This window comes from Lagenorhynchus albirostris, chromosome 1, assembly GCF_949774975.1.
Source record: "Lagenorhynchus albirostris chromosome 1, mLagAlb1.1, whole genome shotgun sequence".
Classification (NCBI taxonomy): Eukaryota; Metazoa; Chordata; class Mammalia; order Artiodactyla; family Delphinidae; genus Lagenorhynchus; species Lagenorhynchus albirostris.
This window is the reverse complement of record NC_083095.1, coordinates 84,514,581-84,528,589: the sequence shown is the minus strand read 5'-3', so window position 1 is coordinate 84,528,589 and position 14,009 is coordinate 84,514,581. Positions and strand designations below refer to the sequence as shown.

Below are 14,009 nucleotides of genomic sequence, written 5' to 3'. Positions count from 1 at the left end.
AAATCCGCTAAAGTGTGGGAGGGGGGAGTGGGGGTGGGAAGCATGCGTTGCTAAAAAAAGGAATAGTTACAAGGATGTTCAGAGCAGCAATATTTATAATGGCAAAAAAATTGGTAGCAATCTATATATCTAGTAGCAGGGGACTGAGTAACTAGATCATGGAATTGCCTCTAACAGAACAGTTTGGAAACTATTAGTCTTGAAAGCAAAGTGACTTGCCGTCAGCACTTGAAAAAATAAAGGTAAGTTTTGCTTCATAAGACATTTTCATTTCGTGTTTGTATGCGTGTGTGTCATGAGGTTAAATGAATTTCTTACTCTGAGTCATGGTCTAAATTTTGAGAAACTCTGCAGTGTTGAAAAAAGATGTGTATAAAATTACTTAATGACACAAAAAGTATTCAAAATATAAGTTACAAAATAGCACACATATGTTACAAAATGATCCAATTTCGTGAAAATCCAAAATAAGTAAATCTATATAAAAAGTGGAAAATACACCAAACATATCGTTTATACTTCTTATATCTATATTTTAGAATTTTCTACAATGAACATGTCTTTTTAAAAACTTTTTATTGAAGTATTGATAGTTTTTTTTTTTTAACATTTTATTTATTTGGTTGGTTGGGCTGGGTCTTAGTTGTGGCAAGGGAGCTCCTTAGTTGCGGCTCGCCAGCTTCTTAGTTATGGCATGCAAACTCTTAGTTGCGGCATGCACGTGGGAGCTATTTCCCTGACCAGGGATTGAACCTGGGCCTCCTGCACTGGGAGCGTGGAGCCTTAACCAATGTGCCACCAGGGAAGTCCCAATAGGTTTTTTTTTTTTTTTAAATATTTATTTGGGGCTTCCCTGGTCGCACAGTGGTTGAGAATCCGCCTGCCAATGCAGGGGACATGGGTTCGAGCCCTGGTCTGGGAAGATCCCACATGCCACGGAGCAACTAAGCCAGTGAGCCACAACTACTGAGCCTGCACTCTACAGCTCGCGAGCCACAACTACTGAAGCCCGCATGCTGCAACTACTGAAGCCCGTGCTCTTAGAGCCTGTGCTCCGCAACAAGAGAAGCCACCGCAATGAGAAGCCTGTGCACCCCTGCTCACTGCAACTAGAGAAAGCCCACATGTAGCAACAAAGACCCAAAGCAGCCAAAAATAAATAAAATTGTTTTAAAAATCATTAAAAAAAAAAAAAAAGAGAGAATAGAAACTTGCCAGAATGCTAGCAGTGGTTTTGTGTGGCAGGATTATGGGAATTTTTAAATGTTTTAGAAAATTTAGAAATGTTTCTAAAATGAACATGCTTTTCTTTTATTATAAAATTTTTTAAGGACTTACCTGGTGGTCCAGTCGTTAAGACTTCTGCTGCAGGGGGCACGGGTTTGATACCTCGTGGGGGAACTAAGATCTCACATGCTGCGTGACGTGGCTGAAAAATTAAAAAACAAAAATCCTGTCTAGTTCTGATGGGGTCTGCCTGCTGCTTATTTTATCCCACCACTGGACCCAGGCCAGGCCAGGAGAGCAGGGAAGACACCCTTGCCTCTGCCCAGGTCTGCACCGTCTTTATTTCCACCCTGATATGACCCTGTGGTCCTGGTGGTTTTTCTTCACATCTTATCTTGAAACTTGAGTTCCCTTATCTTGGGCAAACTTACTGATGAATAGTGACACTCCGCAGGTCAATGCTGAGATGGAAGAATGTAAATAAGGAGAGTTACACTATAAATAATGGGCATAACTCATTTGTGTACCATCAAGCTTCACTGGGGCCATGTTGTGTGCTCATGCAGAATCTCACCAACCCCCAGTTTACAGATGAGGAAATATGCTCAGAGAGCCCCCATGCATGAACTTGTCTGTGTTCCTGTGTAGGCATTCATGAAGTTTCCATATTCCAATCCATTGCCAAGTTCTGTTAAATATTACCGCCTAAATAGCTCTCCAATGTGTCCACTTCTCACTATCACCAGCGCTACCTACCCCGTCAAGCCCTACAGCAATGGCCTCCCAACGACCTCCAGGACTTCTGTGCCCTCTGATCCTCTCTGTATTCAATAGCTAAGGCGATATTTTGGAAATTTAAATCTGAACTCGTCAGTCTACCCAACCACCCTTGCTTAAGATTTTGCAGTTATTCCCAACACTCTTAGGATAGAGACAAAACTCCTTAACATGGTTGACAGGGCCCTATGTAGATACCTCCACCCTGTCTGCCTCATGGCTCGTTTTTGCTTCCCTCGTCTCTTTGTTCCATCTCCATTGACCTTCTCTAGTCCCTTGTATTCACCCTCTTCCTCCTGTCACAGGGCCTTTGCATATGCTGTGCCTTCTGCCAATTCCACTCTTGCTGGCTCCTGTACCTAGTTAACTCCTACTATATCTCCTCTTACCTTTTCTTCAGATCATTAAATACAGTTGTAGTTTTACATTTATTTGATTAGTTGGTTAATGTTTGTTTATTTTTACACTAGACTGTAAGTTCCGTGGAAACAGAGACTGTGTCTTTTTTGGATCACCAATCCCCAGTACTGAGTATAATACTTGACCTACAAGAAGAGCTCATAAAATCTTTGTTAAATGAATGAGTTAATGAATGAACAAAACCCATAGACTCTTCTGATCTGGTTCCTTTTCTTGAAAGGGCTCCCAAACGCTTCAGAAGACAGAAACAGAAGAGGGAGGGAACAGCCATAATAATGCCTATCACAGAATGTAACAGGTCATCAAGGTAAGAGCTGAGTCTACAGGCTGTATTTTAGAGGCCTCCCTACCCCCTTCTTATTGCCACCTTCTTCCAAAGAGGACCAGGAAGGAAGCCACTGCAGAGAAATTCCAGGGCCAGCCTTTGACGGACAGAGCTTCACCAGGAAGGCAGGGAGGATGAGAAGGCAAAGAAAGGAAGGGAAGGGATGTCTATTGAGAAGGGACTCTGTTTTGGATATCAGGCTGAATGTTTACATACATCATCTCATTTAATCCTCTCCAAAACCCCATTTTGCAGATGAGAAAACAGACTCAGGTTGTGAAACTTGAGGGTTATTAAACCAATGCAGGGCAAAGCTGGGTTTGAACTGGGGTCTGTCAGCCTTCCTCTGAAGCCTGGGCTTTTCCAGGCTACCATCCTGGCCTCCAGCCTTCAAACATCTCCCTCACCCTGTTAACTTAGGGCCTAAAATTTCATCATTAAAGACTCATCTGTTGGCCTGTGTCTAACACTGTCTTTTAGGAGTCAGTGTATGAAGTTGATACTTTGGAAACAGAAACTCAGCATCATAAAGGCAACCACTACAAGACCTAAAAAGAAATACATAAAAGAAAAAAAAATACATAAACAAAAATTAGAATGTGCAAAGGAAAGGGGATGAGAGAGCCTGAGTCAGGGAGTTAAATCTCTCATCGTTCATACTGAGGAGAGAAGAGATACTGTCTAAAATGGACAAATTTATGATATTACACAAAGGGATAATGGTGATCTCAGGAGAACTAAAAGCCGAAGCTGTTGGTTGGGTTCCCTCTAGGGAGTGGAACTGGGGGGAAGAGAGACACTTTCATTTTTCATTTGTCCTGAGCTGTTCATTAAAAAAAAAAAAAAAATTATAGTAGTATTCTGTTGTGTAACCTTTCTAAAAAGTTTTGAAATTTTTGTTACAAAAGACTAAACAAACAAAAACACCCTTCCTTTATTTATTTATTTTGTAATTTATTTATTTTTGGCTGCATTGTGTCTTCGTTGCTGTGCGCGGGCTTTCTCTAGTTGCGGTGAGCAGCAGCTACTCTTTGTTGCAGTGTGTGGACTTATTGCAGTGGCTTCTCTTGTTACGGAGCATGGGCTCTAGGCAAGCGAGCTTCAGTAGTTGTGACACATGGGCTCAGTAGTTGTGGCACGTGGGCTTAGTTGCTCCGCGGCATGTGGGATCTTCCCAGACCAGGGCTCAAACCCATGTACCCTGCCTTGGCAGGCAGATTCTTAACCACTGCACCACCAAGGAAGTCCAAAACACCCTTCCTTTAGAATGCAAGTAGGCCTAGAAGTAATAGTCCTTGACACCTGGGTAAATGTTAGGTCTGCAGGGTTCCTCTGCATCAGGAAGGACGTGAGTCGGGGGAGGGTCATGTGATGATAAACATGGCTTCCTAAGCAGTTGCCCCTGGGGAATGGGCTTGGGAGACAAGCTCGCCTTTGCAAACACAGGGCCAGGGTAGTGCCTCTTCCCTCACATTCCTAAAGGCAGCTCATACTCAGACACAAGAGGATACTGACCCCATTAGGGCCAGAGATAACCACCCCTCTAATTATCCCTGAGGCGACTCTGCCATCAGCAGCACAACTCTCTGAGCAGGAGCCCTTGCCAGCCAGGGACCCCACTGCAGCAGGATCCATGTGACCACAGCTTCTGGGGGCCCAGGTGGATCTAGGCCAGGAAAGTGGGACGCTGAGGGCTCTCAGGTGAGTATGACTCAGGTCAGAGCCCCGCACACCTCAGAACCCAAGGGCCTCTTCCTCCTCTGGAGGCATGGCATCCTCTTGACCTTTGCTTGGTATATCACTCCGTCCCAGCAGCTGCAGAAAGGGAGCCCGGGGCACGGCTCAGGAGTGCCACTCACCAGCAGCCAGGAGCCAAAAGACTGGCATTCCCAGCACTAGACAAAGGCCTACTGATCTTTGACCCCCACCACTCCAGGAGCCTTGGCCCTCCCTCCTGCCTGCCTTCCTTTCTTCCCTGCTGGCCTCGCCCTCTGTTCTGTCTCCTTGTTCCCTGGCTCTCTTGCTCTGACTGGCAGTTTTTCCCAGCTCCTTGACCAAACCAATCCTTCCATGCTGTCTTCAAGCCCTGCCTCCTGCACATCTCCCAACCCGAACAAGGAGAATCCAAGAAAGAAGGTCCAGTGGGCTTCTGGGAGGAGGAGGACGTCATCCACAGACTCAAAGTCCCAGTCCGACCCCTCCAAAGCGTCCAGGTCCCGGAAACTCAGCCGGCTGACGGTGAAGTATGACCGGGGGCAGCTCCAGAGCTGGCTGGAGATGGAGCAGTGGGTGGACGCCCAGGTTCAGGATCTCTTCCAGGTGAGTAAGACACCACGGGCCGGGGGACCGGGAGAGAGCCTGCTCTGAGGCCTCAGGAGGAGCTGGAGGGCAGATGAGAGATGCTCCCATGGAGACAAAGTTTTTCCCCACAGGTGAATCATGGGTTTGCAGTCCTGAAATCTGCCTCCCTCTGGTCTGGGCTCTGCCTCTCACTCTCTACATAATCTGGAGCAGGTCTTTTAACATCCCTGAGACTTAGTTTCCTAATCTATAAAACGGGGCTATCAATGCCTGTCGTATACCTTTTGTAGGACTTTTTGAGGCTCAGATGAGATAGTAGAGGAGTTATTTTTCTTTATTTTATGTCTTTATTTACTTTCAACCTCAACACACATACATGACTAGAGCAACATTGTTCATTCCTGTAGCTGTCAGCCATGTGTAGCTATTTAACTTTAAACTGATGAAAATTAAAAGTTCAGTTCCTCAGTCACACTAGCCACATTTCAAGTGCCCCATACATCCAGGTGGCTAGTGGCTACCAAGTTGCCAGCACAGATACAGAAAATTTCCATCATCTCAGAACAGATAGTGCTGGACTAGAACGTCAAAGTTATCAATAGTGAACGCTAATACCAGCGCCTGACCTAGCCTTGGCCCTGGCTCTGACTGACTCCCCTCAACCCCACCCTGGGAGAGTAGCCCTTTTTTTTTTTTACCTAGTTACCTACTAATCGGGATCCTAGTGTAGTAACAAATGCTGTTCCAACAAGAATAACATTTTGAGCACTTAACTCAGCAGTAGGCACAGTACCCAGCACCTGACTTGTGTTATTTCATTCAGCCCTCCCCACAAGTCCATTAGGTCGGTATGGTTTACCGTGGAGGAAATGGAGGCTTAGAAATGTTGAGTAACTAGCCCAAGGTCACACCACTAGGGAGCCCAGGGACCAGGAGCTGCAGCTGGGGCTCTGCCTGTAGTGCCTGAGCGTTTATTCAAGCTGCTAGTGGTTCTCCACACCTGAAGTACTTCAGTAATAATCCGATGCCCCAGCTGCATTTCAACTGAATTTCAATCTACTAGGGTGGGGCCCAGGCACTGGTCTTTTTCATAAGCTCCACTGCTGATTGTAACGTGTGGCTGGCGAGAACCACGCATCAAGCTGGAGACCAGAGTCCTCCTTGTCCACATGCCATGGTCCTTGTTTCCCTCCTTCCTTACTCAGGTCCTGTCTTTTCTTTTGGGGGCAGCAAGGGCTTGTGATTCTTCCAGGTAAGGGCTGTGTCAGTGGTCCTGTGGTTGGGGGAGGGGAAGAGTGATGCATGTGGCCCAGACTGTCTTGTGAGTCTCACTGTGTCATGTGTTGGTTTGGTCCAGGTGTTGACGGTGTCCCTGGCAGCATCCTGGGCCACTCGCAGAGGGGAGAGAGATGCCCTAGAACTGGGAACAGGAGAGGCAAACTTTCTTTGCCTATATGTACTCTCACCTTGCAGGACATCTCTGCTGCCCTTCAGTCCTGCCAGCACCCTCCCTCTCTGGATCAGTTTCAATTTCAGACTGTTGTGCCCTTACATAAAAAGTCTCATATCTCAGACACCTCAGGGCAAAGATCAAGGCAGGGGAAAAGCTGTAAAATAATGAACTCATAACATTGGAAAACAGGACATATGGGAGGACCGCTCCCAGGCAATGACTGTAATAAAATAACCTGGTCTACAGTTGTCATGACAATTGTCCAAAGGTGCCAGGTGGCAGTTCCTCTTCTAATCTCTGTCCTTTTCAGCAGGAAGCAGGCAAGTGGCTGGGGAAGCCTCAGGTGGCTGGTCATCTTGGGCAGAGGTTGAGGCAACCCAGTCTCCAGGCTTACCCTGCCTCAGTTATTCCTGCATAGAGCCCCTCTCCACCCACTGGGACTCCCCACCACATGCCCACCTTGGGTAGCACCACTGGGAATGGTTCCAGGAGTGGGTTGCGTCACTATTTGTTTAGTTTAGTTTAGTGGAACCCAACCTTCCTTTGTTGGAGGACCCCACCTCTTCTCACTGGGTGTGCAGCCTGCTTTAGGGTCTTGTGAAAAGCCAGATCTGTGTTCAACAAAACAAACTGACTTGGGGGCCTGGAGCTCCTGTTGTCCAGAAATGGAGTGTGGATTTGGCTTCTAAGCAGGGACTTAAACACTCATGAGTTTCTCCTATTTTAAGGAGACTCTTGTTTAACAATATGCCCCCCTTTTGTTACCATCCCCTACTTCCTGTCTCCTTTACAAGGCTCCTTAAAGGATTTGTACCAACTCAGAGCCTTTACTTATTTTTTCCTTTCCTATCACCATTCAAACCACTGGATTCTGACTTCTGTTCCTACCACTCTATTGAGACCTCTTGGCAAAGTCACCAATCACCACCTTGGGGCCAAATCTAGTGTACACATCAGCAGGGGACACTGTTGACCACCCCAGAGTTTCCTATAGCTTACGTGATACCATGCATTTTGATGCAGCCCTTTTGATGTGATGGCATTTTAAGAAACAATCTATTAAACTTACAACTTTAAAAATGTATTATCAGGAATCCCCTGGCGGTCCAGTGGTTAGGACTCGGAGCTTTCACTGCCATGGGCCCAGGGTCGATCCCTGGTCAGGGAACTAAGATCCTGCAAGCAGTGAGGCCAAAGGAAAAAAAAAACAGTATATATATGTGTGTGTGTGTATATACATATATATATATATATATGTAGTCAATGAAATGTGAAACAAACATTTGTTAGCTCATCTCTGAACTTCACTCGATTACTGGTTTCTACGGCAGAGAGATCAGGAGTAAGTGGACAGAGTATGGAGTGGAGCAGAGAAAGGGGTCAAATCAGGCAGCATCTGTCAGGAAACCACCACATGTAACACAGAGTCACAATATAACCATACTTGTTCACCTCGGTCAGAGTTGTTTGAGATATCTGCTCATTTTCTGAGAATTCAAAAAATACTTGAGGGAAAGAAGATTTTGGATTATGATTTGAGCCCATATTCTCAATACCAGACTGCAGTGACAATCTGACTCTCAGTGATATACATACCCTGTGTTCAATATACGTATAGTTAATGTCATAAATGATATAAAATGGTTTTGGGAGCAGGACTAATCCTTTTTTAGAGGTGGAATTCTAATCATTAGTATGTATTTTTATTATTTGGCCCCAGCATCCACCTTCTGGGATTCCAGTTACATGTACGTTAGACCACTTGATATGGTCCTACAGATCACCAAAGCTCTATGCTGTTCTTTTCTTTTCTACCAGTTTTTTTCTCTCCATGCTTCATTTTGGCTAGTTTCTTTTGCTATTTCCTCAAGTTTGGTATTTTTTTCTGTAGTGTCAAATATGCCGTTAATTCCATTCAGTAAAATTTTTCTTTAAAATATTTTATTTTTCATCTCTAGATGCTTCACTTTGTTCTTTCTCATGTCTTCCATTTCTCTCATTACTATGTTCATGTTTTCCTCATTTGCTAATTCCATCATCTCTGTCATATCTGATCTGCTTCTATTAATTGATTTTTTCTCCTGCTTATAGGTCACATGTCCTGCTTCTTGGCATGATTAGTGATTTTTTTATAGATTTATTTTTAATTAATTAATTTATTTATTGGCTGCACTGGGTCTTCTGTTGCTTTGTGCGTGCTTTCTCTAGTTGCAGCGAGTGGGGCCTACTCTTCGTTGCGGTGTGCAGGCTTCTCATTGTGGTGGCTTCTCTTGTTGCAGAGCACAGGCTCTAGGTGTGCAGGCTTCAGTAGTTGTGGCACATGGGCTTCAGTAGTTGTGGCTTGCGGGCTCTAGAGCGCAGGCACAGTAGTTGTGACGCATGGGCCTCATTGCTCCACGGCATGTGGGATCTTCCTGGACCAGGGATCGAACCCGTGTCCCCTGCATTGGCAGGCGGATTCTTAACCACTGCGCCACCAGGGAAGCCCTGTGACTAGTGATTTTTTTTTGTTTGTTTTTTTGCGGTACGCGGGCCTCTCACTGTTGTGGCCTCTCCCATTGCGGAGCACAGGCTCCGGACGCGCAGGCTCAGCGGCCATGGCTCACGGGCCCAGCCGCTCCGCGGCATGTGGGATCTTCCCAGGCTGGGGCGCGAACCCGCATCCCCTGCATTGGCAGGCGGACTCTCAACCACTGCGCCACCAGGGAAGCCCTGACTCGTGATTTTTTTTATTTTTTTATTTTTTTATTTTTTTATTTTTTTATTTTTTTTTCTGACTCGTGATTTTTGATTGGATGCTGGACATTGTGAATTTTACGTTGTTGGATTTTTTTTCTTCCTTTAGAGTGTTGGACTTTGTTCTAGGATGCAGTTTAGCTACTTGTGGTTCAGTTTGATCCTTCTGAAGCTTATTTTTAAGTTCTGTTGGGGTGAGTATAGAGTGGCCTTTAATCTAGGAAATAATTTACCCCCCAAGTAAAGCAGGGCCCTCCTGAGGTCTCTCCTGAATTCCTGTATGATCGGTGATGACTGTCCACTCTGACTGAGTGGAAATTGATTTGTGTCAGTCCTCTGTGAGGTCTGAGAAGTGTTCATCTCTGTGCCCACAGTGCCTCAGAGTACCTGGCTTTGTGAAGTTTTACCCTGTGAATGTGTATCTTATGTTCAGCAAAGACTCAGAAGAACCTTTATGTAGATTTCTGGAGGTCTCTTTCTTCATAACTTCCTCCTCTGCAGAACTCTGGCAACTTCCAGCCACCTCAACCCCAAATTCTGGTATCTGTCATATCAATTTAGTATGACCATTGTGCTCTGCTTGGGATCTCCCTTTCATTTCGTTTCTTTCCCAGGTAGTGCTGAGTTACCTGTTATGTAAAGTCTGAAAACACTTTTCATATATTTTTGTCCGGTTTTCTAGTTACTTATGTTGAGAGAATAAATCCAGTCCCTGTTACTCCATCATCAGAAGTGTAAACATCTTGTTAACTCCTATTCAGCCTTCAGGTCTGAGATTAGAGGTCACCTCTTCCTGGAAGCCTTCCTAAACCCCAGGCTTGGTTAGGTTCCCCTTACATGTGCTACCATAGTGTCTCATCAGAGTGCTTATTGCCCTGTATTATAACTGCCATTTGACTTGTCTGTATCCCTCAGGAGACTATAAGCTTTTCAAGGGCAAGATCATGTCTGTCTGTCTTTGCTGTTATGGCCCCATCACAATGCTTGGTGCATAGCATGCTCTCAATAAATATGCATTTAATGAATGAATGCTAAATCAGATGCGCTAGAAACCAAGGAAGCAAAGGGGAAAGTCTAGAGTTTAGGGTGAAAGAAGTAACTTAGAACCCTAGCATTGTTTATTTTTAAAATGGTATAGAAGGACCAAAACTGTTAACAGTGGTTACCCATTGGCAGTGGAAGGAATGAGAGGGTGAGGCATCTTTTCTCTTTCTTTCTTTTCTTTTTATTAAAAAATATTTTTTAATTAATTAATTAATTTATGGCTGTGTTGGGTCTTTGTTGCTGTGTGTGGGCTTTCATTGCAGTGGCTTCTTTCTTCGCAGAGCACAGGCTCCAGGTGCACGGGCCGCAGTAGTTGTGGCTCGTGGGCTCTAGAGCGCAGGCTCAGTGGCCATGGCTCACGGGCCTAGCCGCTCCGTGGCACGTGGGATCTTCCCAGACTGGGGCACGAACCCGTATCCTCTGCATTGGCAGGCAGATTCTTAACCATTGAGCCACCAGGGAAGCCCTTTCTTTCTTTTCTAAATCAACTTTACTGAAGTCTAATAGCAGACAAGAAGATTTGCCTGTTTTTGAAGTGTACATTTGAATGCACTTTGCCATATATAACCACTACCCCATCACGATATGGAACATTTCCACCATCCAAAATGTTCTTCAAAAAGCACTTACGGGGCTTCCCTGGTGGCGCAGTGGTTGAGAGTGCTCCACAACGGGAGAGGCCACAACAGTGAGAGGCCCGCGTACCGCAAAAAAAAAAAAAAGAAAAAAAAAGCACTTGTTTTTGTTTTTTTTAAAACAGAGAGGGAATTTTTTTTAAAACAAGTGTATTTTATTATTTGTTATTTATTATTAGTTATTTATTTGGCCATACCATGTGGCATGTGGGATATTAGTTTACCAACCATGGATCAAACCTGTGCGCCCTGCAATGGAAGCATGGTGTCTTAACCACTGGACTGCCAGGAAGTCCCAGCACTTACTTTTAAAAAAAAATTAATTAATTAACTTATTTTGGCTACGTTGGGTCTTTGTTGCTGCACATGGGCTTTCGCTAGTTGTGGTGAGCGGCAGCTACTCTTTGTTGTGGTGCACGGGCTTCTCACTGCAGTGGCTTCTCGTTGCAGAGCACAGGCTCTAGGCACGCAGGCTTCAGTAGTTGTGACGCACGGGCTCAATAGTTGTGGATCGTGGGCTCTAGAGCACAGGCTCAGTAGTTGTGGCTCACGGGCTTAGTTGCTCCGTGGCATGTGGGATCTTCCTGGACCAGGGCTCGAACCTGTGTCCCCTGCATTGGCAGGCGGATTCTTAACCACTGCATCACCAGGGATGACCCTTATTTTGGAACATTTAATAATCTGTAACAGAAACCCTGTACCCGCTAGTGGTCACACCCCATACCCTACCACCACCACTTCCAGCATTAGGCAACCACTAATTCACTTTGTGTCTCTATAGATTTACCTATTCTGGACATTTCATACAAATTGAATCATATAATATGAAGCCTTTTGTAACTGGCTTCTTTCACTAACATGTTTTCAAGGTTAATCCATGTTGTGGCATGAATCACTACTTTGTTCCTTCTTATTGCTGAAAAATATTGTATGGCTACATCATATTTTATTCATCCATTCACCAGTTGATGGACATTTGAATATGAATAATGCTGCTGTGAACATTCATATGGACATATGTGGATGTCTGTTTTCACTTCTCTTGGGAATAGACCTAGGAGTGGAATTGTTGGGTCAGATGATAACTCTATATTTAACATTTTAAGGAACTGCCAAATTATTTTCCAAAGCATCTGCACCATTTTGCATCCCTACTAACAATGTTTATAACTATTGAAATTAAACAGATACTCTTTTTAAAGAACCCTAGACTGTTTCAGGTAGACCATAGTAGTTATTCAGTAACTGTTGAATAAAAGGATGAATGGGGTGGTTTGAGTAAGGTGAGGAGAGGAACTGAACATGGGAAATAGAGTGGGAGATGGGTGAACCCGACAGTTAACTGTCACCCCTGCACCAGCTAGCCAGGCTCCTCTGAGCCCCGTGTGATTCCCAAACAGGATCAACCAACTCCTTCTGAGCCTGAGATCGACCTGGAGGCTCTCATGGAACTATCCACAGAGGAGCAGAAGACTCAGTTGGAGGTAGAATGGGGGGCCAGGCCCCGGGCCCAGGGGTTGGGGGATGGAAACTGGGCTTGGACCAAGGGGAGCCCAAGAACCCAGGTTCTGCCTCCCCATCTGTGTGTGGAGAACCAATTCAGAAGGGAGAATTCCTGGGAGACTGATTGGGGACTCGTGACAAAGTGCTGTGGCTCGGGGACCCACTCTCTGCTTTCTTCCACCAGGCTATTCTCCAAAACTGCCCCCGCCCCACAGAGGTAAGGGATGCTCTGTTAGTCTGGGGGTAAGAGGAGGCCCAGCGGGACGGCAGCTAGCGAAGAGGAAAGCTTGGTCCTGGGTCCTTCTCCCCTTCCCTGACTCTGAAGCGATGGGGTCAGGTGGAGACTAGGGAGAGCAGTGTGGTGGGTGGGTGTGACCCCATGCCTTGATCTCACCCGTGTTTCTTTCTCAGCCTTTTATCTCTGAGCTGCTCAGTCAACTCAAGAAATTTCGGAGACTCAGTCGGCCTCAGAAATAAGCCTTGTGAGACTACCTTCATCAGCTTCAGCACTGCCAGGTCTGCCCTGAACCCCTGGATCCTGGGCTGAGAGGGAAACAGCTCCTTGGGACACAGACAAGGAACATGTAGAGTGAGGAGGGACATTTGGACACCCCTGTCTATGTGCAGTCACAGCTAATTCCTGTCAGCTGGGCTTTCTGGGAGCCAGTCATGGCTATGGCCCAGTGCTTTCCTCGGCAGCCGAGTGAATAAAACCTTGAGGAGCCCCAGCTGAATGGAGTGTGGAGCATATCTGTGCTGAGGGATGGAGGAGGGAGGGACTGAAGTGTTATACCATAAGGCCAGCATCCTGAGTCACTAGGCTGCATCCACATACCTCACCCATCTGTCCATCTATCCATCCACCCACCCAGGGCTTGAGAATTCAAAGATAAAGGTCACAGTTCTGCGTCAGAGAAATTACCATCAAGCAAGGCCTGGAGGCCAAGCAGAAGGCACCTGGCTAAGAGACACAGCATCCTGACATCACCAATAGGAACCCAAGTGGCAAAGACCCATAGGAGAGGTAACAGGAAAAAAACTAGCTGGGTTTGGGGGCCTCAGGGAAAGCTAAACCCTCTTCCCTCACTAAATGATTCAGGAGACCTCAGGCTGAGGACTCTTTCTTGAACCAGCTCCAAGCCAGAGGCAGAAAGAGAAAAAGCAGGGGCTAAGCTGAGGGGTGTAAAGGGTATAGGCTCAGAGGCCAGGAATCAGGTCAGAAGGAAGTTGGTGGGAACAGACACTGGGTCTGAATGGCATGTGGGTTGGGACAGGAGCCCTGGAGGTGGCATCCTTTAGGAGTAAGGCAGGAAGCAGGGTATGCATTCACTGCTTGTGCATGCAGTGTTTGAGTATGGTGGGGCCTGGGGGCTAAGCTGGGCTGCCCAGAGCAGGATGCACAGTTCAGTTCAGTTCAGTAGTATGAATATTCATGCCTACTGCGTATGAGGCCACCAGGATGGGTGGGACTGTTCCTGCCTGCAGAAGCTTGCAGGATGGCTCAAGCCTTTTCCTCACTCTACAGGACTGGACTTACAGCCTACTCTGCTCTTGCCACCTCTCCAAGGCCTAGGCTCAGGGCCCACAG

At 46.0% G+C, this 14,009-nt stretch overlaps 1 protein-coding gene across 2 annotated transcripts; it reads left to right on the top strand.

Moving 5' to 3' along the window:
• The first annotated feature begins 50 nt into the window (after nucleotides 1–50).
• Nucleotides 51–13,135, top strand: PPP1R14D (protein phosphatase 1 regulatory inhibitor subunit 14D). Of its 2 annotated transcripts, XM_060147461.1 has the most exons (6): nucleotides 51–242; nucleotides 2,645–2,731; nucleotides 4,834–5,068; nucleotides 12,319–12,402; nucleotides 12,606–12,638; nucleotides 12,833–13,135. In XM_060147461.1, the coding sequence occupies exons 2-6, from the start codon at nucleotides 2,700–2,702 to the stop codon at nucleotides 12,896–12,898; spliced, it is 450 nt and encodes a 149-aa protein (XP_060003444.1). In that variant the 5' UTR covers nucleotides 51–242; nucleotides 2,645–2,699; the 3' UTR covers nucleotides 12,899–13,135. The 2 variants fall into 2 exon arrangements, with proteins under 2 accessions (XP_060003444.1, XP_060003454.1); XM_060147471.1 differs by lacking the exons at nucleotides 51–242; nucleotides 2,645–2,731 and having other exon boundaries at nucleotides 4,820–5,068.
• Nucleotides 13,136–14,009: the final 874 nt, after the last annotated feature.

Bases quoted from the DNA above. Each gene is read 5' to 3' on its own strand.
- PPP1R14D (XM_060147461.1), top strand. From the start codon at position 2,700: ATGCCTATCACAGAATGTAACAGGTCATCAAG. The intron at 5,069-12,318 runs GTGAGTAAGACA...ATTCCCAAACAG, and splicing joins AGGTTCAGGATCTCTTCCAG to GATCAACCAACTCCTTCTGA. The intron at 12,403-12,605 runs GTAGAATGGGGG...TTCTTCCACCAG, and splicing joins AGCAGAAGACTCAGTTGGAG to GCTATTCTCCAAAACTGCCC.